The sequence below is a fragment of the Mastomys coucha genome, unplaced genomic scaffold (assembly GCF_008632895.1).
Source record: "Mastomys coucha isolate ucsf_1 unplaced genomic scaffold, UCSF_Mcou_1 pScaffold5, whole genome shotgun sequence".
In the NCBI taxonomy this organism is placed as follows: domain Eukaryota; kingdom Metazoa; phylum Chordata; class Mammalia; order Rodentia; family Muridae; genus Mastomys; species Mastomys coucha.
In genome coordinates, this window is record NW_022196911.1 from 115,016,345 (window position 1) to 115,041,796 (window position 25,452).

General features: G+C 55.2%; 1 protein-coding gene across 13 annotated transcripts in view; it reads right to left on the reverse strand.

Moving 5' to 3' along the window:
* Positions 1–25,452, reverse strand: part of Rbfox3 (RNA binding fox-1 homolog 3) — a 436,622-nt gene that overhangs the window by 12,990 nt on the left and 398,180 nt on the right. For 8 of the 13 annotated variants that reach the window (XM_031355192.1, XM_031355195.1, XM_031355185.1 and 5 more), the window contains 5 exons: positions 12,531–12,785; positions 5,143–5,280; positions 3,138–3,191; positions 2,282–2,374; positions 985–1,045 (listed from right to left, as the gene is read on the reverse strand). In XM_031355192.1, coding sequence (XP_031211052.1) covers positions 985–1,045; positions 2,282–2,374; positions 3,138–3,191; positions 5,143–5,280; positions 12,531–12,752 — 568 coding nt within the window. In that variant the 5' untranslated portion in view covers positions 12,753–12,785. The remainder of the gene's footprint in view (positions 1–984; positions 1,046–2,281; positions 2,375–3,137; positions 3,192–5,142; positions 5,281–12,530; positions 12,786–25,452) is intronic. The other 5 variants (XM_031355184.1, XM_031355190.1, XM_031355194.1 and 2 more) reach the window with 2 other exon arrangements.

Consider the following 25,452-nt stretch of genomic DNA (forward strand, 5'->3'; position numbering starts at 1 on the left):
CCCCAGCTCTGAGTGACCCCAGCCCTGAGTGACCCCAGCCCCGAATAACCCAGCCCTCCTGAGTGACCCCAGCCCCAAGTTGCCCTTACATATGGCACTTGTTATTATCCAGTCTAAGCAATGCTGGGTTGTATCTAGAGTCTCAAATAGCCCAGGCTAGCCTTAAACCATGATCTTCTGCATCTCTTTTGCAAGTGCTGGGCTTACAGGTGTATACCACCACCACCAGTTTATGTGATGGGGGGCGGGGTGGGGCTGGCGCCCTGGGCTCCGTGCATGCCTGGCGAATACTCTACCAACGGAGCCACACCCTCATCCCCTAAGCCACACCCTCATCCCTTAAGCCACACCCTCATCCCCTATGCCACACCCTCATCCCCTAAGCCACACCCTCATCCCCTAAGCCACTCCCTCATCCCCTAAGCCACACCCTCATCCCCTAAGCCACACCCTCATCCCCTATGCCACACCCTCATCTCCTAAGCCACACCCTCATCCCCTATGCCACACCCTCATCCCCTAAGCCACACCCTCATCCCCTAATGTTTCTGTTTATGAAAAGACTGGGATTCAGAGGGGTCTGGAAGTTTGGCTGAAGTCTCTGGCCCCTCCTTGCCTGTCCTGTGTATGTGGATGAGACAGCACAGCAGACCACAGAGCCCTCTCTCTACCCAGGACTCTAGTCACCCTGGAACTCTCCACTGCACTTGTTACCTGTCTATATGTCCACAGCTGAGAGCTGTGGACATTTGGAAAAGCTCAGGGGCTCTGACTGGAGACACCAGCTATCATGTGGGTGGGAAGGGTGTCCCCTGGTGTCCGTCTCAGCTGGCCACTCCTCTCTGACAGGACAGAAGTGGGAAAGCTGGGATACCAGGCAGGGACAATGGCTGAGCACCCAGGAAAGCTGGCCTTTCGCTGCCTCAGCTTCTCCAGGCTTCTGCCCCAGCCCTTAAAGCATGCTGGGAAAACTTGGGTTCTCACCATTGGCATACGGGTTCCCAGGCTTCTTATTGGTCATGACCCGGGCTGTGGCATTATTGACCTGTCCAGAGATAGAGAGGAAGGGTGAGCACATCAGTCTCATAGTAGGCCCTCAGCCACCCTGGCTTTACCCTTGGGGTATGGCCTTTGGGAAGGAAGGCCATGGAGGCTCCTAAGCTGCTTCTAGCCGGGTCCGGGACTCTCTCCCACACGGGTGCTTTCCACGAAGCAGTTCTGTTCAGGAGAACCCAACACTGCTGGTAAGCTGAGGCCCTCTGAGGTAGCCCCAGGCTGGCTAGCAGGCCAGGTTTCACATTCTCTTCCAGGCTAAGGCCCTCCTATGTGTGTGGCAGATGGCTACTCCCACCGCCATGAACAAGCATCCCTTTCCCCAGGGCAGGGTCTCTGACCTCTCTCTGCAGCAGGAACTTAAGGGTAGGGGCCGTTGGGGGACAAGGTGCGCGAGGGAAGCGTGAGAAAGACAGACCCAGGGCTGGGTCCTGTCTTCCAGACATGTAAGGCCTGTTCCGGTTGCCTGGGGGGAGGGCACAATGACAGAGAGGACAGAGGTGGCCCATATGGAATCGAGGGAGGCAGGAATGGACCAGGCAGTGCCTGACGAAGAGGTTTGCCTCCTTGACATTGTGTGAGCACTTGTGAGCCCAGAGGCCTGGACAGTAGGCAGGGTCAGGGATCTCAGAACCCCTTGGCTCCTGCAGTTCTAGGCCCCTCTTTAGTGGCTGTCCCTTCTGCTTCAGGCATGCCTGGGGAGCCCAGTTTTGGACCCCAAAGCCACACTGAGCAATCAACAGGAGGAAACGGGCAGAAGTGGGGTATCTGGATGGCCCCCTCAGCTCTCTGCTCATGGCTAGCTTCACTTCTGCTTTGAGATTCCACAAGGCTGCAGCCCGAGGAGAGGACCCTCTTTGTCAGGGACAAGTAGGGCTGTCTATAGCCCCAGAGACCACCTAACCTCATGTGTTTTCTTGGGCCCCTTGCGTGTGTGGATAGAGATGGGACTCTTCCACGGGGGGTGGGGGTGGGGGTGGAAGGAGGTCAGAGGCAGAGACCTCGAAGGAAGCCTCAAGCTTTCACCAGCCAGGGTGACAGGTGCTAGGCTCAATCAAAAGATGATGGTGGGAGGGTATCCTCCGGAGCAGCCCCTGCTCCAGTCAGAGGCCTCTGTTGGGCTCTTTGTAGGGTGGGCAGCAGCTACCAGCTGGTGGGGGGGGGGCAGGGGTGGGGCATGCTGTCCAGGGCCTCCCTGCCCTGCTACGGCGCACACTTATCTGAGCACCTCAATTTTCCGTCCCTCTACGATCGTCCCATTCAGCTTCTCCCGGGCTCGGTCAGCATCTGAGCTAGTTTCAAAAGTTACAAACCCAAAACCCTGTGAGCGGAGGAGGAGACAGACAGGAGAAGACAGGATGAGAAAAGGGAAGGAGAGGGTGGGGGAGGGGCAGAGGGCGGGAGAGAGAGGGGGCAAGTCAGGTAAGTGAAGGACAACCCCCAGTGTCAGAAGTCTGTCTTGGTGCCAGCACTAGGAGAACGTACTGGGGGGCAGGGGTGGCTCCAGGCAGGGGCAGCTGGTAGCCCGGCCTGAGATCAGCCCGCACTCACCATGTGGGACACCTCCCAGGAAGACGGGCCAAAGAGATGCTAACCTGGCCATGGGCCCGTGCCTGCTACTGTAACCCCAGCAACCCACTTTTGCTCTGGGAGCCCAGGGTGTGTGTGTCTTCCTGGAGAGGGGAGGGGAGCAGAGCTTATCTTTGCTAGGTGCCCTCCCGGTCTACCGATTCGGCAGCCCCTCCTACAAGCCTCCTGGCTCTAAGGCTGAGTAGTTGGGTGGGCTTGGGGACCCAGGCCCAGGACTGGGGCTGGGGCTAGGGGACTCTGGGATGCAAGCAGGAGGTCCTGGCAGCTCAAAAGAGGAGAAGCAGCCTGGCAGCGACAACAGACAGCTGGGGGCGGGGGCAGAAGAGCAGGGAGTACAAGCACCCGTGTGGCTCAGGGGTCCTCGGGCGGGCGGGCGAGCGAGCGAGCGAGCGGGCGCGAAGCTCTCCAGGAAGGAAACGCACATTTCACACGTTAGCCTGGCGGGACCTACAGCCGGCGCGCTGTAATGGTGGCGGCCTCTGTGCGGCACCCACCTTGGAGCCCCGCTCGTTAAAAATGATCTCCACGTCTAAAATTTTCCCGAATTGCTGCAGAGACAGAGAGAGGATGGGGTGGAAGACAGGAGAAAGGGGTTATGACAGCGTAGCTTTACCCATTAAGAGGACCCCAGGGACGCCCTCCCCCTTTTCCTCGGAGGCTTTTGTCTTTCTTAAGGAGCATGCGTCATAGCACCCGGATCCCCTTGGGCCTTGGCCTTGGCCTTGGGATGGAATGCCCAAGGTACTAAAGTTATCCTTAATCTGCGGCAGGCCAGGCCTTTCTCAGTATAGGCATGTGGAGAGGGGAGGGTCATGAGCTGGTGCCGGGGAATGGCAGTAGAGATGACAGATCAGGACCCTTGATTGAGAGGGACCTTCAGGCCCCTCTGAGATGGGGAGAAGAGTGGAAGCTGGCAAGCAGAAGATGCTCAAGTGAAGGGACCTGAGACCAGAGATAGGACTAGGTGGGTGGAGCCGGGGGGGGCGACGGGGGAGGGAGATAGACCCTGAAACGCTGGGTCCTGGGACCCAGTACTGATTGCCCCCGTGTTGTGGACAAAAGGCTTGTGTGTTGGCTCCCAGGCTTCTTGCTGGCACAGGGTCCCCTGCCAGCCAGAATACATTGGTCTGGCTCTGGCCAATCCCTTTCGGCCCTCCAGCTAGCCTGTAGTCTCCATGATTAGTCTTGTTTCCTTCCCTCAGTGGTACAGGAAACCATGAACCCGTGACCCATATCTCCAAACGATACCAGCAAGGTCCTTAGCCTGCAGCCTCCTGGGCCAGCAACTGATGAGGGCTCCCCTCACCTTACACACTCCTGAGACAGGGCAAGAGGGCCTGGAGGGCCAGGGAGCTATAGGGCCCTTGTCTGCAGGTTCTGAGAGGAGGGAAACCCTTTTGCCTCATTCTAGAACCGAGAAACATGACACTTGGGCTCTGTTAGGACCCTGTGAGTTAAGAGCTAAGCCAGTGATTACCTACAGTGTCAACCACAGGGTGAGAGCTCAGGCCAGTGGTTACCATAGTGTCATCCACTTAACTTAAGGCACCCAGGCACAGAGAGGCTCAGAGTCCTCCGAATCAAGAGGGCGTGATAACCTCATCACCTAAGGGTTCGCTGGCCCAGTGATCCCACCCCAAGATTGGGAGTGCAATTCTGGGGTCACCCAGGGTTACTCAGAGGCACCCTGCATATCCCAGCTGTGTGAGAGAGACTGGGCAGAGGGCTGAGGCTTCCTCAGGGTCTGGGTTGCCTGTCCTATGGTAGAAAGGGAACTGGCGGTGCTAGGCAGAGAGTGGGGAGTTGAGGCAAAGGATGGAGACAGAGAGAAGGAGTAGAGGTAGGCTATGTGGTTCTCTGTAGCCGGAGTAGGGGCTCAGGGAGCTGTACCATCTTCCCCCATCCCCAGCCTTCTTTCCCCATGGCAGCCCCACCTCCTGTGGACACACAGGACTTGACTTGGTGCTCAGGTCTGAAGCAAGCCTCCAAGATAGCCTGCAGTGGGGTTGCTCTGACTGGAGCCCAGCTGTGCAAAATCTAGGGCAACACCCAGAGCGCCTGGGAAGGAACCACTGCCTTCTCGCCTTCTCGGTTTCAATCTATTGTATTTGCAAGGTGCCCCTCCCCTGGGGAGCCAGGACATCAGCCTGGAAGAGGGGAGTCTTGTCAGACACACAGGAGAGGCTGAGGCTGTGTAAGGCCAGGAGGCTGGGCTGTCCCTCCGGGTACTTCCTGTTGGGAAGCAGTGTTCTGCCTCCAGGTAGGCTGTGGGGACCCGGGGTGGGGGTGGGATACTCTGTGGCCCCTTGGGAACGGGTGGCAGGGGAGTACGGTGCAGATTTCTGTCCGAGGACCAGGTGATCACTTGAATCTTAAGAGGCAGACTGCACCAAACCTGTACTTTTAGCTTGGGTACCCCCTCTGTGCTCCGCTAAGGAATCAAAGCTGGAGGTCCCCTGGGGAGACTCTGCAAGGATAGGGTGGGGTGCGCACACTCACCCCGAACATTTGCCGCAGGTCGGGGTCCCTGAACCGGAAGGGGATGTTGGAGACGTGTAGTCGTTTGGGCTGCTGCTTCTCCGTGGGGTCGGAAGGGTGGAGCTGCTGGCTGGCTGTCTGTGCTGCCTCATCTGCCTGCTGTGGAGAGAACCTTAGTTGTAAGGTAGTCCTGCAGAATGTAGGTCCAGCCATTCCCTGCACACTTTGTGGGTTCGCCCATTTCCTGTACACTGTGTGGGTCCATTCATCCCTTCTACCCTAGCTTTTCTCGCCCCGGGCCAGCGGTCCCCAATAAAAGCTGGGTACACAGTTCTCAAGGTTCCTATGGCAACCTGAGGCTCCATCTTCAAGCTTTTACTGTCCCGATAACCCCCTTCTCTCCCGCCAGACCAGGTTAAGCCCTCCTTGGCCAGCTCTGCTATGAGCTCCCTCAGCATAAACCTCTCTACTTAGTTCCACTCTCAGTGACCTCTTAGCGCCAAACCACTGTTGCTCTTCAAAGAAGTCCTGGGAGTGGGGGCCTTCTGGTGTCAGCATGGGGTTGGTTTCATGACTCCCATGGCTCCCTGGTTACAGCTGTTTGCAAGGTGCTGCTACATCAGGCCATGGGCTCCCAAGGTTCCTTACTCTGGCCCGTTGGGTGTCACTCAGGACCCCCAGGGGGTCGCTCTAATTATTAGAGTGAATCTCATGTAGTCTGTCCTCATCTAGACTGGCTAATTGTCCTCACTGGCTGGCAGACAGCTTGAAAGGACTCAATTCCACCCCACCACCCTGTAGTTCCTGTACGAGGACCAGGAGCCCAGAGGCGGCATGCTTAAACGCTCAACCTATGGGAGGTTTGCCTTCGGCCTGGCTCACCCTCAGCTCCAGCCCCAGCAGCAAAGGCCTGAGGTCTTCATGTTCACAGCCAGCGCATACACCACCAGTCTATATAACTTTCCACTCATCCCTAAAGCCTTGGCGTCCAGGACAGGAGCTCCAAGGTGGCACACACAGGGGTCGGATGCCCCAGCTCCTGCCCTGGGGTTCCTTCTCACTCTTGCTCCAGTTCTTCCAGAGGGACTAAACTCCCCAGCATGGAAACACCAGGCCGAGAACATAGCCTCTCATGGCTGTCTTCCAATCCCAAGGCCCCACAGCCCCTCAGGTTTTGGGGGATCAGCTCCCAGATACATCCACAGATCTCTGAGTCTTCTTGGGGGTAGAAAGAGAGGCATCACCGAGTGGCACAGGGGTCAGTGTCAGGAGTTGTGGCCTAAGGAGCAGAGGCAGCTGCTGGGCAGTTGATGGGAGAGACACAGAGGTCCCTTTCCACCGGCTTCCAGGAAACACTGGTGTTCTTGGGCTATTTCAGTAGATGCTATTCCAGGAGTGATGACAGGTATGGGTGCCCTGGAGGCAGGATAGTCAGGAAGGCCGTGTCCAAGGCTAATGTGCCTGGGTCTGTGTTGTGGCTGAAAAAGATGGAGCCCAAATGGACAGTCTCTGCCAGACGGTACTGTGGCTAAGTAGCAATGGGTGAGCCTTTGGGCTTCAGTTGGAGCAGCTTTCTGGCCTCCCCTGTCTTCTTTGAGTTCCTTACAATTTAGTGTTCAGCCATAAGGCTTCTGATCTGGCTTCTGGCAGAAAGTACCCTGGGTGACCAGAACAGAAGGCCCCGATGACAGTTCCCAGAGACCAGGTGGCAGCAGTGGTGGGGTTGGGAGACATGCAGAGCTTCAGAGTTTACGTCCAAATGTCCTCTAGAGGCAACTCTGCCGAGAGGTTAATGCACGGAACAGCTGGGGACGTGGGACCCCTTTCCTCTCCCACACTCATGTGGACAGCCCATCGTCTGTGTCAGCAGATCAGCCACCTGTGTCTGAACAGTATTGGTAAATATGTGTCTTCGGAGCCCCATGTATGGAGCTGTAGGTGTGACCTGACCTCCCTAGGTGCTCCTGAGAGGCGGTGGGTGACCAGAAGCCTCAGGCTTGTTAAGCCATTATTTTTTTAAAAAAATTATTTATTTATTTATTATATGTAAGTACACTGTAGCTGTCTTTAGACACACCAGAAGAGGGCATCAGATTTCATTATGGACGGTTGTGAGACATCATGTGGTTGCTGGGATTTGAACTCAGGACCTTTGCAAGAGCAGTTAGTGCTCTTGACTGCTGAGCCATCTCACTAGCCCCGTTAAGCCATTATTTAATAACACTACCTAGAAGCCCTACGAGAGAAGCTGGGCTTGGGTGGGACGACAGAGGTGGCAGGGACAGCTACAGTGGGCAGGAGTTGGCTATTCAGCACCAGGTTCACCCCTGTGGGGAAACACAGGACAGCAGGCTGCCTCTGCAGGAGCTGACTGGCTCTCTAGGGGCACACTGGGGCACCTGGAGGAGCTCTGTCCCCTAATTCCACGGCTATCCCCTTTGCTCTCAGTATCCTTGCAGAAAGTGAATGTCAGCTAAACTCCAAAAGGGATGGCTGTGCCCCTGGACAAAGGCAGAACATCCCGAGCAGCCTGTGCTTATTGAGGCCCGCGGGTAGGTGTAGGGCCGTCCTTTCCCGTGGGAATCCACAAAGCAGGCAGCTGCAGGTGTCTCTCTACTAATTAAGTCATCTTCGTCTTGGATTGGAGGAAGGCAGCCTGGTTAGCAGCCTGCAATGCTGGCTTCTGCCCAGCAGAGGGAACCAACGAGCACTGCCAGGTGGCTACTCTTAGATTAACTCAGAGATTCCTAAGAGAGCTGGCTAGAGTGGGGGGCCACAAGACGGTACTCCTGAAGCTGGGGTGTCGGAGGTCTTCGTTTCCCCCAACACTACCCGGCAGTGCACAGAAGCAAGTGAACGGGCTTGGAACATATCCAGTTGTAAGATGCGCTGAATCCCTCAGCATCATTGCGTACCTCTGGCCCAGAGCAGGGAGACTTCTTTCTACCATTTACCACAGTGGTGCTGGTGACCTGAGTGACTCTTCTGTCTGAGAAGAGGATCTGTGCCCCACCCCGCCCAGGCTCTTGTTTGCAATCTTCAGATGTAGTGAAGAAACAGCCACCAGGACCCCGACGTCTCCCAGGATGTTTGTGGTATTTAGTGTCCCTCTAGTGCTGTATCATGCCTTGGTCATCACAGACCTTCACTCTCTCACCTCTACCCATTCAAGGCTGGGTGCCAGATCCTGGAGGCTAAGGCTGTATTGAGGAGTCTGACTCCCTTTGCCTGGGCCTGCCAAGCTCTGGGAAGTCACCCGGGTAGGATGGGCAGAGGGGTTCTAGGAGGACCGTGGGTAGAAGATCCCGGCTACCCCATTACCGGTCCAGAGACAAGCTTGGCTGCCGTGGCATCTAAACTGGCTGTTGGAATATCACTCTGAAGCCCCTCTGTTCCTCCTGCCCCCTCTGGTTCAGAGTGAAGCCACTCTTGTGGACAGCCAGTGAGGGGGTTTTCTTCCTTGAGTGTCTTTCAGAAACCTAGTCTCTGGGCTTCCATTGGACATTGGTGACACACCACACCTCTGCCGGCTGGCCACAAAGCAGCTAACTTACTGCACTGACCTGTCCCCCATAAGCTGATGAGCCATCACACTGAAGAGTGACCATGGCCGGGCTCAAGGGCCGCTAACTTCAGTCTTCTCTCTTTTCTTCTCATGCCTACTTTGCTCTGCCTTTGGACAGCCAAGGAGCCAAGGACTCAAGGCTTTAGTTACTGATGGAAGAAAGAATCCACTTTATGCCGCTCCGCCGGTGACACCTCTTGCCTACCCCTCCTTGGCACTTTCCAAGTGTGCAAATGTTGCAGGCTATTTGAACACGTTGTGAACCCCAAGATTATGAGCTGGAAAAACCTTGTTGTGGTGTGGCTCAGACCTCCCATGCACCTTTAATCCAAGAGCTCAATAAAGTCAACCCTAGGTCGAGAGGTGGAGCAAGCAACCAGCTGACAGGGAGGGACATTGGGAGAAGGTATTTAAGATGGCGTGAGGAGCCGGGCCTTTTCCTTCTGGGACATTGGTGGAGTGGGAAGGTTGGCTGGTTGCTTGCTCTGCCTCTCTACCTAGGGTTGACTTTATTGAGCTCTTGGGTTAAAGGAGTATGCTAGGACCGAGCCACGCCACAACAAGGTTTTTCCAGTTCACAGTCTTGGGGTTCACAATGTGCCCAGATATCCTGCAGCACATCAGTCTCTTCAAGAGCTTCCTTCTGTGTAAGGACTGGGTGTGAGCCCTCTGGGCTTCCAGTGCTGGCACTCATGTGACCTTGAGTGAAGGACCGAGTGCTTGAGGGTGTGTTTCCTCTGTCTGCTGCAGAGCTTTCTAGCCCTATTGGTGATGGCGCGTAACACCCTGTATTGCCTTCAGCAGGTGGCCCTGGACGGTAAGGGCTGTGAGACTCTGAATCCATGTACACACAGGAGCTCCTGGCTCCCCAGACTTCCTTCTGGGATCACAGATGTGGGTGGCTCTTTCAGAAGGGACCTCCAGATCATAGAATACAGAATAGAGGTCTCCTGTGTGACAATGAGGAATGGTCCCAGGAACGACCAGGGCTGAAAGCTACTGGGGTTGGCTAAGAACAAAGTGCTGAAATCTGTCTAAGGACCATTCTGAGGACCCTGGTGGTCAAGGCTTCTGGAAGTAACAGATGGTTGGTGGACTGGGTCCCTCAGGGTTGGAAATCTCTCTATGGCTCAATCTTCGGGCATCGTGTCTGGGCAGCAGGTTGTCAGAGAGTCCTGAGCTGTCAGGAACAGGGATCCCTCCATTCTGAGCTGGGATGCTCCTAAGTGGGGAAGCCCACTGGATACTGCAGGTTCAGGCCTCAGAGAGACCCTGTCCCAAAACAAATAAAACCCTTCTGAGCTCAGGCCCAGGACACATGTCTCTAAAGGAATAGGGGACAAGAGGATGCCAGGCAGTTATGCCAACTACTAGACCACCTGGTCCCTCCTGTGCATCAGCCTCAGGCCAAGGAAAACGCAGACCTTCTATCCTGGGGTAGCATCAGCCCTTCAGAGCTGGCTTAGTGGTTGCTCTCAGTGAGGTATGAGTGTGGATCGGGGCTGCTCATCAGCAGGAGGAAATCTCTCAGGGGAGAGGGGCCCCTATGATGTCTGTGTACCTGGGGCGGGGGGAGAGGGGATGGGAAGACATCAGGGCACTTGGTGGTTGTGACCTGGGAAATCAAGGGAGGTTCTAAGCCAGGTGGAAGAAACTGATCTAGACTAGCGAGAGCTCTGAGCACAATTACCTGCTCTCCTGGTACCCCTCAATCCTAGGCTCAGGCTGCTTAGGGAAAGGCCCAGAGAAGGCCAGAGTGAATAGAAAGAGTCCCCTGAATGTCCACAATGATAGGCTGGGGACACCTGACCTGGCCAGTAGGTGCTGGCTTTGCTGCAGGTTAGGCAGTTGCTCTGAGAGGCAGCTCCTCCTGGAGCCAAACAGCCCCTGGGATCTTAGAACAGGGTGCACCTGTCCCTCTCTGAGCTTCTTCCAAGGAGGAAAGCTCTGCTTGCACAGGCGTTCCAACGTCAGAGACCAAGGCTGGTGTCTTCGGGGAGGGGTAGCCCTCTGTGTCCCGAATGTTCTCTCTCCTGTGGTCTAGCACCTTCTACCTCGCCAGGTTAGACTAGCACATCTGTCCTCATGAGTTAGACATGGCTAGAAAATCTGATTCTGTGACCCAAACACTCCAGTCAGAGCAGGACAGTCTGGGCTGTGCGCTCCTCAGAGCTCTGACATTCTCTGACATAGCCACGTCCCTCAGGAGACATTTGGGTACCAAGCCTCAGAACTCAGCTTGCTCCAGGGTGCTCCCAGGCATCCAGGCCTCTCCTCCGCCCTCAGAACAGGGCCGGTAACCCCCTCTCTGCGCGGCAGAACTGCCTCAGTACCTGGCACTCAGCCTGTGTTATGCAGGGCAGAGAAGTTGACTCGGATACTGGGAGTTGTGTCTGTCTGGCAGCCCTGGTGTTTGCAGGGGCTTCGGCACTGGCTTCTGCTGTCCAGTTATAAAGCTACCTGTCCCCTCCTTATGCCATCTGCGATAGTGATTTGCTTTGGACCAGGTGAAGAAGGCCCAGGGCTCACGAGAGAACTCCCCATCACCATTTGTTCATAGAGGTTTGGTCACACGGGGCTTGCCTGCTAAAGTCTATCCGAGAAGCCCTGGGCCACATAGCTATGACTTATGTAGGGTCTATCTGGGTTCACCTCTGTCTATCCTGAGCACGGAGAGGCTGTGGACTTGGTGATTTAGAGCCAGACCTCCAACCCTGTAATCCAGAGGTTGGCCTCTTCAGTCTGTGCCCCACAACTCAAAGAATCCTGGAGACTGGGAGACAGGGGTCAGAAGTCCTGCATTGGAGTTGGGGTCCCGCTGGCTTCTCAGCACCATAGTGTTTGTGTAAGGAGGACGAACATTGGTTGGGGTGCGCCCCAGGTACGTGTGGGCAGACTCCCCGCAGAGAGTTCAAAGGATGGTAGATGCTGCCCTGCCCATGCAGAGGACCGTATTTGGGTCTACACAGCATCTGTGGAGCCAGGGTTGATGTGGAGGCAAAGCTAAGGGAGCACAGATGGAGGGGCCCTGGGGAGACGCCAGGGTGGTGCCACTCTGCCTGGGGAGAGCAGAGGGAGCTGGCCTCCTGCCCAGGCCTGCCAACCAGCAGCCAGCGGTTGGGATGGAGCCAGCAGGGATGGGTGTATGAATCCAAAGCCCCAGAGCAGTGGAGGGGAAGGCCAACAGGGGATGGAATGGGAAGAGCCAGAGGAGAGGTTTGAGCAGCTGCGGCAGCAGCCAGGGCCTGGGAGGGGGTGGGCTGCAGGACAGAGCCCTGGAGGGGGGGTGTGCAGGACAGAGCCCACCCAGGCGGCTGGCTCTGTTTCCCACTCCTTTCTCCGTGAAGAAATCTGAGAAGTGCTGCGTTCAGCACTTTCACCCCCGAGCTGCATTACAACCACGTAATTGAAGCTATCTGATTGGAGGGCAGCCAAGCAGGTAGATTACAAGTGATTAGAAATGATAGGAGGGCTTGCAACCCGAGACAGCTCCACAGCCGCCCACCACCCACGGCCCACCCTCGCTTTCTCCCGAGACCCTAGACAGCCCAAACCTCTGGCTCTTACGCCCCCTTAGCAGGACATCAGCAGCCGCCGCTATATTTCCTCACCACCTGACCCTGTGGTCCATTCATGGCACCTGCTCACAGAAGGGAACCTTGGTGTCAGATGAGGTGCACCTGAGGTCTGGGGCTGGCGTGAGGATCTCTGGGACAAATGCCTGACAAAGAAGTCTGGCCCCGTACCTAGAGCCCCTTTCTAGAAAGTTCTATGCGGCCAGCATGTACTGGGGGACACTCTGCCCCACAGTCCCGGGCTGGCCTGTGTAGGAAGGATCTCTTACCGGCACCGTCTGGGTCCCAGCGATAGGCTGTGTGCTGGCCTCAGTGCCTGGCTGCTCAGGATGCGTCTGTGCTGGCGTGTAGAGGGTCATGCCGTGCTCTGGGGGTACAGGGGTCTGGCCGGAGTAGTCCTGTGTGGGATGAGGTGGAGGTGGAGCATATTCGGCTGGGATTCCATTCTGAGGCGGAGGAGGGTACTGGGCAGGGGGGTAGGGCTGGGCCATCGCTTCAGGAGGAGCCGTGGCGTCCTGATTGCCCTGTGGGTGGAGAGAGCAAAGAGCTGGTTAGAACCCCGGTCCCTTCCAGAGCCTTCCAGGAAGGCTTCTCTTCACTTGCGGCTGTGTGGTTCCCTCACACTACTTTCCACGGCTTCTTCCAGGCCCTCCCTGAGAAGAGGCCCCAGCTCAGAGCTGCAGGGGAGCCAGGATCGAGGTACAGGGAGCCCCTGGTCTGAAGTGGGGCACTTCTGGCTGTGACCTGTTTGTCAGATGAGCACACAACTTCAGAATTTAGTTCCCTCAGGTAGAGCTTAAAACCAATCATCTATGAAGACCGTTGCAGACTCAGGTGGAGCTGTAGGAATCAATATGGCAGAATGATCTTCACACCCGCCACTGGGCGTGTTCCCTAACCGTACACTGAAATACTGAAATGCAATGTCCACCGGACACCAGCATTCCCTGGATATGGATACCCATCCATTCAAGGAGCACCCGGTACCCCCGCCGCCGCTGAGCCTTTCCCCAAGCCAGCCCTTCCTTCAACGTGGTCCAAGCCTCCGTTTCCCAGTATCAAGGTGGCTTCAAGTACACCTTGATAGGTTGATCACTACAGTCAGAAGGTCTTTGAGATCTCCCAGACTTCTTCCTGCCCCCTTGAAAGTCGGCTGCCCAGAGACGTGAGGAGGAGCATGGCTGACCCCTAACCACAGCAGGGCCTCTGCAGTGACTCTCCAGGCTAGTGCCTGGCTCCTCAATGTCCGCATCACCAGGGACCTGAGGATGCAGGTCTGACCCCACCCTATGCTCTTTGGGTACTTGTGAGGAAGACTCATTATAGGTAGAAGAGCAGCTCCGCCAGAAGCCCTCCCTTCAACAGAGGCGCCTGTCTGCAAGCAAAGCCGGGAAGGGAGGGAGGGGACCGGTTTACTTTCTCTGTCCCCTGCTGCAGATACTTCTGAGGCAATGTCCCCTCGGGCAGGCAGTGCTTTCGCTCTTAGTTGTGTGGCCACAGAGGTCCATCATCTGACAGGACAGGTAGCATCTCACACTGAAGCAGACCCCCAAGGGGACATCAGCAAGAATTTGTGTCCTCACTGAGTGATTCTTATAAGATGTGGAAGTTGGAAGGACAGAGCCAGCCTCCTCCCACCTGTGTCCCTCCAACATGGCCGCCCCTGCGGCCTGCAGTACCAGACACTTCATTTAGTAAGAACCCACTGAGATGTAGCCATGAGGAGGCAGGGGTGAGGGTGGGGGCGGGCTTGTGAGACTCTTTCCTGTTCTCTTCTATGGCTGCCCAACGTTTTTGCTAGTTGAATTGCAAACCTCTCAGCCTAGCTGTGTCCACCTCAGCCTTGGGGTAGCAGGAGAGGGTCAGCCAGTGGAGTCCTCTCAAGCATGCTCTCTTTGCCATAGCTGACCCATGTGCCTCAATGTCTCACCCGCAGTGACAAGAGAGCCTCTTTCCTCAGAGTAGCACTGGGCCTTGTGGGGTTCCGTTTGTTCTCCCTGTAGCTGCCTTTCTGGTATGCCAAGCCTAAACTGGGGCTGGGTTACCTTGGGGAGCAAGAATAGGCCTGCTTTGCCAGGCTTGCTGAAGGCCGCAGTGGTGCAGACGCTAGATCTACTGTGACGATGCTCAAAGGCCTGGCTACCTCATGGCTGCCACAGCAAATGTGAAGAATCTACTTGGTCTGCTACCAACCTTGTTTACCTGATCACTAGCGGTGAGTGCCAGCCTTGCCCTGCTCCCTAGAGCCCCCAGTGCCAGCCACCCTGGAACAGACTCGCAGAGCCAATAGTCTATGGTATCCAAGACCTTGTCCCTCTTTCCTCCTTTTCTTCTCTGTCCTCTTCCCCCACCCCTTCTCCTCCAGCTTAGCAAAGCTGCCTAGGCCTTTCCCTGTCTATACAGGAGCTCAAAACTGGGACAGTGTGTAAGTGCTGGAGTGGTATGCCTCACATTACCTCCCCCCTCCCCTCCCCCTCTTCTCCTCCACCTCCTCTTCCTTCTCTTCCTCTTCCTCCTCCTTCTCTTCCTCCTTTTCTCTCCCTCTCTCCACCCCCCTCTCTTTTCCCTTGTTGGAGATTCTCACCTATCTCATTCTCCATAATAACGAGGTCTAGAAGCCACGTTACCCATTGTTACCAGACATCCTGTTGTTCAAAACTGGCAAGTGGCTCATGGATGGAGGTGTTGGAGGGCAGGGGAGAGGTGGGTGTGGCATGCAGGGGCGGAGAGCACACATCACCCTGGATAGCCAAGGGAGAAGAGTGGAATAAAACAGGAGGCCCAAGGGTGTAGAAGGAGAGGGGGGGAGGAAGGGGCCTGTCAGCGGCCTGGCGGACGCCAGGGAGATCAATTCCCCCGTAAATATTTGATGAGAAACTTCAGTCACTGATGAGGCTTTACGGCTCCTCTCCTCACCCCGCCTGGGTGGCTTTGGCAGTGAGTCACTTCAGCTGCCGGTGGGGCCCTGACCTGGGCATCTCCGTAAAGCCTTTGCATGGTAAGAGTAGGTAGCTGGGTCTAAGGGCCACTTGGGACCACAGCCCTTGTCAGCATGAGGTGCAAATGTATAGCAGGGAGTTCTCACCTAGGACTTACACAGTTTCATCCATTTATTCTGTGTCCCCTGGCCCAGGGTACCACAGTGACCGGCTGCAGGTGCTAAGACCTTATGATCAGAGGTGACCAGAGCCACCTGGTGGGTGAGAGGTTCAGGCATACATTACTGCATCTCCCAGGAACTCATTACCATCTCCTCAAGGTCCTCCCACCTGGGAGGGCGGCGGCCTGCCATCTCTACCTCAGCTGGGAAGTGGGGAACAGTTGTCTCTCACACATGTGGATTAGATGAGGCCACACTCCTACGTCCACATTCTTACCAGAATTCCAACCACCTCCCATGGCTGTATGACTTGGTCTCTTTGGAACGCCTCCTTGGATACACTGCTCTGGAAGTCATCCCATCCTGGGATGCGCCCCTCTCCCTTCCCTTGAGAGTTCAGCCTGAAGCCCAGGACAGTGACAGTGTCTGCTCTCCTGGTCCACAGTCCCCCAGCCAATGCTAAGGCTGCCACCATAAATCCAGAATCCGACCCCTTAGGCCAACTCAGTGATCCCATTCTGCCTTGTCCCTCCTGACTTCTGTTCCAGCCCCTACAGTCTGTGCCCTTCGGAGTAAAACCCAAGTCCGTACTGCACCCCGAGTCCCTGCTGGTGGCCTTTACTTCAGGTGCCTCTCCTCTGGCTTGTTTTGTTCAAATGTCCTGCTGCTCCACGCCCATCCAGCTCTTGGCCCTTCCTCCTGTGGGGATGTTCTTCCCTCAGACCCCTGGGGTGCTCTCAGATCCTCACTAAGAACGGTCTCACCGAGGCCTTTGTAAATCAGGGTCCCTGGCTTGCCACTCACCATTCCTGACCCACATTCTTCCCAGTCTGTGAGCCTGCACCCAGATGTTTATTTAGGGCCACCATCTAGCCCCTACCCTATTGGATGTGACATGGTCTCAGGGGAACAGGCATGTGCCTGCCTGGCTGTGCTGACCCTCTGGTGTCAGAGTTCTGTGTGCTAGAGTCTCCAGGGAGACTGTGACAAAGAGGTGCCAAAGAAGAGGCGTGTGAATGGATGGAGAGGGCTGTTTGTGTAGACACACTCGCTCACTGACTTAGCCCTGGGAAATGCTCTACAGGACAGGAAGCTCTAGCTTAGGGCTATGAGGCTTGCCCTCAGGGACTCAGGTTTCCGGAGAGCTTCATTGAGAGCTCACCCGCTCCCCCCTCCCACTTTGTAGTACCAGCCCAGCCCACTACCTGTGTCCCTCACTACCTGTGTCCCTCACGGCAGGTACCACAGCTGTCACTTTTACAGATGGATCCAAGCACATGAGGAACAGACAGAGTGGGTGACATAGAGCAAGGGACCTGCCAGAGACCTGTCACCCACATGGTTCTAAGACTGGGCGGAAGGCTGGCAGGAAGTTGAAGGCCAGCAGCCTGTTGTGGTGGCCCCAACTCATTTTAGCCAGCTGGGAGCATCTTGGATAGCTGCAGGTGAGCAAGCTCACCTTGCAGGCTAAAAAATGGCCACATCACAGGACTCCCACGGCTGGGGTTGTCCCAGGAGAGAAGGTGTCCCAGGTCAGGCATTTGTTAGCACATTAGGATTGGCTCCCTCAGCTCACAGCACAGCACACCCCGGTCTTGACCCGGGGCTTGGCAAATGCTATCACCCATGGTGTCTACAACACCTGGATTTGATGTTGTAATTTTTAATGAAAATTTAAAAAAAAAGTATTGTGTGTGCATGAACTGTATGTGAGTGTGCAGGCCCACAGCATGTGTCCTGAGGGAGTCGGTTCTCTCCTCACACCTCTGTGTGGGTTCAGCGATGGAACCCAGGGTGTCAGTCAACTATGACAAGGGCCTTTTAGCTTTCTGAGCCTTCTTGTCCACCCTCAATGTGTTGGAACAGTGTGACCCCCGCTGCATTTGGGGGAGTCCTCCTCGAAGCCCCCGTTACAGCTTCTCTAACAGGGCCTGAGATGAGTCCGTGACCTTGGGGGTGCGTCTCCAGAGGTAGACTGTTCTAGACAGCATGGTGAGGGTCACATGGTGGGGGGTCTCTAGGAAGCCTGTTCCAAACCCTGGCAGGAAGGACTCAGAGAGGGTGATTCACTGTGAACTGGCTTGGGTGTGGGAAGGCGGCAGAAGGTTGGGCTTCTACGAGGAGCCACTCCTTGTATCTGCCTAACAGACACTGCCGTCCTTTTCTGCCTGTGCTCCATCCGAAAGGCTGGCAGGTCCAGGAGGGACAGCTTGTCCTCTGGCTCTCAGGTGATCGGGGTGGTAGGGCAGTGAGTCTGGTGAGACACTCTCTCCCCTATCTTCCTCTACGAAGCTGTCTTGGTCTGGCTCTGTCTTTGATCAAGGACCTAACCTCCTCTCCCAGAAGCCCCTCTCTGAGTTACCCCCTTCCTGGTTCTAGTCATTGCCTCTTCCTCTTGCTGCCAGTCCTAGGTCCCTGCTCTGTCCCTGTGGTCCTTCTACTTGCCCTAGACTCACGAGGGAGTAGGTGAGCTGCCTGCATTCTTGGGTCCCTTTGACATACAATGGATTGAGAAGGCTCCTCTTGTCCTCTTGCTTTGAGGTGTCCTGCAGACCTTGTGGCTAACTACTACTTCTGGAAGCCTGGCCTGGACACTTGCATTTGGATAGCTGTGCCTTTGAATCTGGACCCCAAGCACTGGCCTGTTACCTCCACGGCTGAATGGCCTTAACATTATTATTATTATTATTATTATTATTATTATTATTATTATTATTATTATTATTATTATTAGGTCTGGAGCTGTGGAATGGGACAGTGACTTGTCCGCCATAAGGCCAGAGTGGGAAGGTCCTTTTGTCTATAGGCTCTGTAGCTCAGGGAGGTCTGTGAGGGTCTGTTTGCATTGCTGGCCCAGTGTCCTCAGCCTGTGTCCTATAGTCTGCATGTGGGGTGCCAGGCGAGGGAAGGTGCTCTGGGTATAGGCTGATGGGGTAGACAGAAAGTTGGAGGTCTGACAGCGGCTGGAGCCGCTCCCCGAATGGCCTGGCCACTTGCCCTCTACAGTCCATGGCTGGCTCTCTCTGCTCCCAGGCCCTCCAGGACAATTAAGATAATTGCTCTCTGACTCCTCACCCCTGGAGGGAGGGTGCTGCCTGCCCAAGGTCTGGTGGCCATGCTGTTGGAGGAGGGGCAAGTGGGCACTGGGCCATTTGTCCCCACTCCGGGCCTTAGAGAGGAAGGCAGCACTGGGGAGCCACAGACTCATCACCAAAGGGCTACACAGGTCATTGTCCTGTATTACCCATGTCCCCGAGATAGGTCCCTACTATATGTCTGTGCCTGTGTAAGCATGGCTTTGTGGCCACCCGGTACTCAGTTAATCCTCATGGTGGCTCGAAGGAGTGGACACTGGGGCCAGAGACTATGTGGTCAGAGAGCAGGGGAGCTCCTCATTGCCAGTCCCTCCCTGTCACACTGGCCGTGGGAATAGGGACATGCGAATCTGCAAGTCTGATGAGAGGAGGGCCTGGGTCCTGGGTCTCATGAGAGGAACCAGCATGGAATGGCAAGATGTCAACTTTGAAAACCCTGAAAGATGCCGGGGTAGAGCAGCCTTTCAGGGATATGGAAGACCCACCCTGCATGTGGGTGACACCTTCCCTTAGGCTGGGGTCCTGGACTGAATCAGGAGAAAGTAGGCTTTCATAAACATCAGTGTTTATCCCTCTCTGCTTCCTGACTGTGGATGCCATGTGACTAACCGTCTCAAGCTCTTATCGCCTTCCGGGATCCATGCTGACAGATCGTCACCACAACGAGCTGTGTGTGTTGCTGTGGCCACAACTGTGTGGGTTTAGTGCCTTTTTTGCAAATGTTGACTCTTTAACCAGGGTGTGAGCATGTTTGTGGAGATTGACATGTTCCAGAACAAACCTTTCTAGCCTTAGGTTGATTTCTTGTCAGGCGTCTTGTCAGAGTAACAGGAAAATTAACTAATATCAGTGACTTCAGATTTCTGACCTCCCACCTTGGAAGCAGGGATGACCCAGCCCCCAGCCCCCTGTCCGCAACCCCACCCAAAAGGTGCACTCATGTGGGGCTGGGCCTGCCTCTCTGGACACCAGTTGTTTCTGCACTATTGTCTCTGGCTATAGTTGAGCAAGGTGAATATTCCTTCAGTTTCCAAAGGTGCCTAGTCTGTCACCTCCAGTGAGGAGGCTTGTCACACTACTCAGACAGCTGAAATCTTCTTCCTAGAAACTTGTGCCAGACATCTGGGTCTATGGATAGGCCACCAATTTGTCCCCTGAAGGCTAACCTTCTAATGAGTAGAAGAATCCAGCACAGTATTAACCAGCTTAGCTATTCCTTGAAGAGACCCAGAAGTTGAATATCGACCCCTAGTGCTCAGGTGAAGAATTGCAGGTAAATGAAACCTGAAGGGCAGGCATCTTGTCTGGATCCCGAATCCACACCTAGCATCTCCAGAATGTGATGGTAGTGCCTACACTGGGCACCATCTCTTGCTCTGTACTGAGAGCCATTTCTCTCCTTGTTGCCCTCCTGCAGAAGGGAAGGGTCACAGATGCAGTCCATGTATACTCAGTGGTCCTGGATAAGAGCAGATGTAGGCCTTCGGGGGCTGCTGGAGATAATGTGACAAGGGGCAAGCAGAAAACAGATGCCTAGAGAGGCCAGGATGCGGAAGGAGGTGGTGGGATAAAGCAGGAGCCAGAGAGTCTTGGGGGTAGGGAAAATTTTATCTTAGAGCGATGAACATGTTGATGTCCAGGGAGGATGCCCAGCAGCCATTGGTCATCATCCCTAGCCAACCCATGACAGATCTTCCTGCTGCCACACTGCAGGGTTGACATGGCTCTGGAGAAGCCATGTGGTCATGGGACTCTAGATAGGATGAGCAAGATGGGTTGGAATATACACACGGAGGGTAGGGTAAGCCTGGCAAGTCCCCTGGGTCCCAGGGTCCCGGCAAAGGCCTGAGCTCATCTGTCTGCTTCTCCTTGTTGCTAAGTGTTGCAGGGCTGGTATCCTTTGGAGCTGTGCCAATCAGACAGGAAGTGGGGGTGTGAAGCTGCTCACCAAATACCTTCCACTCTCCCAGCTGGTGTGGGGACCCAGGTCCCTGGAGGGCAGCAGTAAACTGAGACTTGTCAGGCTGCTGTCACCTGGACAAATGCTTAGCAAACAGGAAATAACTGGAGCTGCACCACCCAGCTGTGGAGCTGACCAGTGACCCCCCCTTCTGGGGCAGAGGCTGGAGGAAATGGTAGATTCCTAAACACTGGGACTTCCGGTGTGGCTCTGTGACAGCAGGGTGCTCCTGCATCAGCACTAAGCATCCCTGCGGTGACTCATGCAAGGGTTCCCTGTAGGGCCGATGGGGGTGTGTGTGCTTTCCTATGGATGTGGAAATGAACCCCACTTAAATGATGGGGAACTGCAGAGGGGCCAGCAGTGGGTGCTAGGAGCCCTGTGCATTCGGAGCTCAGCTTGGCCTTCCGCTGGAGGTGTCTGGTAGAAGGGGGAGGCAGGAGGCCTGTCAGGCGACAGCCTGCTCTCTCTCCTAGGCTCTTGCCTTCTGCTTTTGCTGCTTCCTCTGCATAGATACAGGTCACCTCCCTGGTTCACAGTCTGTGTTGGTTACTTTTGTCAACTTGACATTAACTAGAGTCACTGGGGAAGAGGGACCCTCACCCAACGGATTATGTCCATCAGACTGCCCTGTGGGCATGCATGGCATGTACATGAGGTTCTTTCTTCTTGTTGTTTTGCATTTTCTCAATTGTTAATTGATGTACGAGGGCCTAAACACTCCTGAGCAGGTGGCACTGGACTGTACAAGAAAGCAGACTGAGGAAGCCAGGAGGAGCATGCTGGTGGGCGGCATTCCACTTGGTCGCTACTTCAGTTCCGGCTTCAGATTCCTATTAAGTCCCTGCCTCAGTTTCCCTCAGTGGTGGACCATAACATGGATGCCAAAGCAACTAGAACATGGGTCTTGACTCCATATTCCAAGTCTCAGGTGGCATTAAATAAGAGGAGGGTCCCACCAGATAGGAGAGGAGGCTCGTGAGTTGGGGAGGGGACACCTGCCCTACCCTTCCATCCATCTCCTCTCAGCTGTCTCTTTCTAAGGTAAACAACCCATCAGGCCCTCCACAGGCCTCCTTTTCTGGTCTGCAGGTGGCACTCTAAGGAAGTGGGTGTGTAGATGACCTGCAGGTGACCATGCCAAGGAGAAGAGCTGTCAGCAGCGGCCTTGCTTAGTCCCAAGGTACTGGAACTAAAATTTCAGAGTACTACAAGGCTGTGATCAGAGTGTGGGAGGGGGAGAAGCCTGAGCCTCTGGAATGTTCTAGAGCCTCAGCTGTGGAGGATGAAGTTCTGGACCAGGAGGACATGAGCTCAAGGCTTTGTGCTTCCAACAGACTCAGGCACACAGTAGGTGCTCAGGCCCTGCTGACAATGACTATGGTGGCAGCCAGGGGTTATAATCACATGGCTGCCTTTAATCACAGGACAATTCTTTGAACTGGCATTTCCCATATTAGTAAAGAAACCCAGAGTTATCAGGGTTGCTTGCCCAAGCACACACAGCCAATATCTGGCCAATGTAGGATTTTATTGTTTTTATTATTATTATTATTATTATTATTATTATTATTATTATTATTATTATTATTATTGGTTTTTCAAGATAGGATTTCATTGTGTAGCTCTGGCTGTCTTGGAATTCTGTAGACAAGGCTGGCCTCGAACTTAAGAGATCCACCAGCCTCTGCTTCCCCAGTGCTGGCATTAAAGTTTGTGTGCGCCATTACCACCCAACTCAACCTAGGATTTTAAACCAGGTCTGCTTGACTCTGCTATCTGACTCTACCAGTTAAGTATGGGCTACTGTTCAGATGAGAATAGGAAGCCTCTGCCCTGGTGGCCTCAGGGTTTCTGCTAGGTGGATGTCCTGGTCCAGAATCACTGCCGGGATTCTGTGTACCAGGAAGGCAGTGTTGTGCTGAGACACACTTGAGGGGACCTCAGGGGACGTCACTATAGTGCAGCGTCTGCCGGTTTCGCTGGTGCAGACACTTTGGTAGGACTTCTTCAGGCTGGCAGTCTGAAGTCACTGGACACAGATGCCCATGTATCCTAGGGTAGAGGACCTGCCTCAGGGAACTTTGATGCACCCCTTTTGCTCAGCAGGAGCGCTGGGAAGCCAGGGGTGAAGTGGCAACACAGTGGGGGGGGGGGCTAGGAGCAGTCACGCGTGCAAGGGGCTCCATGCGGGAAAAGCCCCAGGGTCGGGGCAAGCATCTCCCTGAATCATGAGTTCTTCCTACCTCTCCAGTCTACGTTGTCCCAGCAGCCCTCTTAGTACCTCATTAACTGGGGATGTGGACCCACTGCCAAGTGTACTGCTCCACCCAGGGTCCGTTAGGCTTTCTTGCTGATATCCCGCCCAGCCCACTCAACTTCTCAAAGTCCTCAGAGCCCTGACTCCCAGAGGACCCCAGTGCAGTGAGAATCCTCCTGGAACCGAGAGAGACTTTAGGGCTGACCAAGGTGGACCTCATATAGGTGACCAGGCCCCAAGCCCAGAGTCACTCAGCAGATTAATTTGCCACATGCCCCAGGTCCTGCCACTTGCCGCCAACAAGGAGTCCTAGAGGCTGGGTTCCAAGGTCCCTGCCATCCTCACTCCCGTACTGCTCATGTCTGGCTCTTCTCTCTTTCTGCTTCACAACCTCTAGATTTCCCAGGAGGCTGCAGGGCTGTGAGTGTTAAGGAGGACACTGGGTGGGTGATGGGCTGAGTCACTCACTGGGTGGGTGATGGGCTGAGTCACTCACTGGGTGGGTGATGGGTTGAGTCACTCACTGGGTGGGTGATGGGTTGAGTCACTCACTGGGTGGGTGATGGGCTGAGTCCCTCACTGGATGGGTGATGGGCTCAGTTACTCACTGGGTGGGTGATGGGCTGAGTCACTCACTGGATGGGTGATAGACTAAGTCCCTCACTGGGTGGGTGATGGGCTGAGTCACTCACTAGATAGGTGATAGACTAAGACCCTCACTGGGTGGGTGATGGGCTGAGTCCCTCACTGGATGGGTGATGGGATGAGTCCCTCACTGGATGGGTGATGGGCTGAGTCACTCACTGGGTGGGTGATGGGTTGAGTCACTCACTGGATGGGTGATGGGCTGAGTCACTCACTGGGTGGGTGATGGGCTGAGTCACTCACTGGGTAGATGATAAGTCTTTTAGCGAATCTGAGACCTGCTTGTGGAGCCTGTTCACCAGGTCCCAGGGATGGCCATACTTGTCTCCTGACACAGTTCCCTGCAGCATGCTGAGTGCTCGGCCTTAGCCCAGGCTTGGCCCCTCCAGCCTTTGCTCCCTACTGAGGCTGGCCCCGTTGTGAGCTTTTGTGCCCCGGTTCATTTCCTTGTCTGCCCTGTGACACTGACTTGAGGTCGTGGCCGGATAGGATGTGTACGCACGAGCAGAGAAGCTTGTTCTATGTGTGCCACATGTTTCATGGTTCTATGTGCATGCCATGCTAGGTGCACTGTGTGTTCCACGTGCACGTTCCACTGGCTTTGGTGCACCGTTCCACGTGCACGTTCCACTGGCTTTGGAGCACCGCATGCTGTGTGGACTCCATGTGCTCTATGAGTTTCCAGGGCAGTGTGTCTTTCGGGCTTGGTGTATCCCCATAGGCTCTGTGTGCACTGGGATTCACGTGTACCTCATGCTCACCACCAATGCCACGGACTCTGTGTGTCCTGTGTTCTGTGGGATAAGTGTGTGCTGCCTCTCTGATGCATGCATGCTCCACAGCCCTGTGTACTCTTGGGCACAGAGCCCAGGAGGTCTGTGCTGTTTGGGAATGCCATTTCCACTGTTCCTGGCTGGGTCTTACTCACATGTATGACCAAAGTATCATGGGTAAGTGTGACCTCAGACCTCAGGGCCTTCCCATCATGCTGCAGCCACCCTGGCTCCCACCTATCTTTGCATTCACTGGGCTGTAAACCCAGAGTGCCCCCGACCATCCTGGCATTTCACGAACTGGTCCAGAAGCCACAGCTTCGCTTCAGTGCCCCACAGACCTGCTTTCTCTCTCCTAACTGTATCTCAATCTAATTGTTTCTCTTCATAATCTCATGAATCTTATTCTGTAATTTAAGGCCATTTCCAGAGAGGACTGGCATGCCTCATCAGGTGCCAAGGGGGTTCCAGGCATTAAGACACAATAGGAACTGCTGGCCCTGTCGGGGTCCCTTGCCCAGCTACCAACAGACGCCCAGGATGAAGGCTAGCCCCCGAAGAATCCTACCCCAGTGCCAACAGCCCCTCAGCCCAGCCTCTTTCTGCTTAGGGTTGGCACAGATCTCAAGCTGAAAAGCCCAGGGCCGAGGGAAGGATTTTCGCACGATTAGGCGGTAATTCCTTCCAAGCTCACGGCATACCAATCACACGGAACGGAGCACCATAAATCTCCTCTCCCCCAGCCTCACTGTCTTGCCTGGGGAAATGAGCCAGGAGCCATCCCACTGATGGCTGCTGGGAAAGCGGAGGCTGGAACACACGGGGACAGGGTTTACCCTTGACTGCCAACCAAGCCAATGGGGACAAACTGTGAGCGCCCCCTCCATAGGACCCTGTGGAGCATGAGGCCACTGGGTAGGGTTGAGAATTGAGCCTAGGTGGGGAATCTCAGTGGGGCAGACGGTGGGTGGACAAATGCTGTGCTTGGGGTCAGCAAGGGAACCTGGTAACGGGGCACGGTCCCTAGCATGCTAAGTAGCCACGAGTGTCCCTTTCCTGCACATATCTCAGCAGTACTGCAGTCTTCTGGGCTACTGCTCTGTGTGTGTGCATGCCCACAGGTACTGCTGCAGGAAGGTGTGTGTGTGCATGCCCACAGGTACTGCTGCAGGAAGGTGTGTGTGTGTGTGTGTGTGTGTGTGTGTGTGTGTATGCACACAGGTACTGCCGCAGGAAGGGGCATGCACACAGGTACTGCTGCAGGAAGGTGTGTGTGTGTGTGTGCATGCCCACAGGTACTGCCGCAGGAAGGTGTGTGTGTGCATGCCCACAGGTACTGCCGCAGGAAGGTGTGTGTG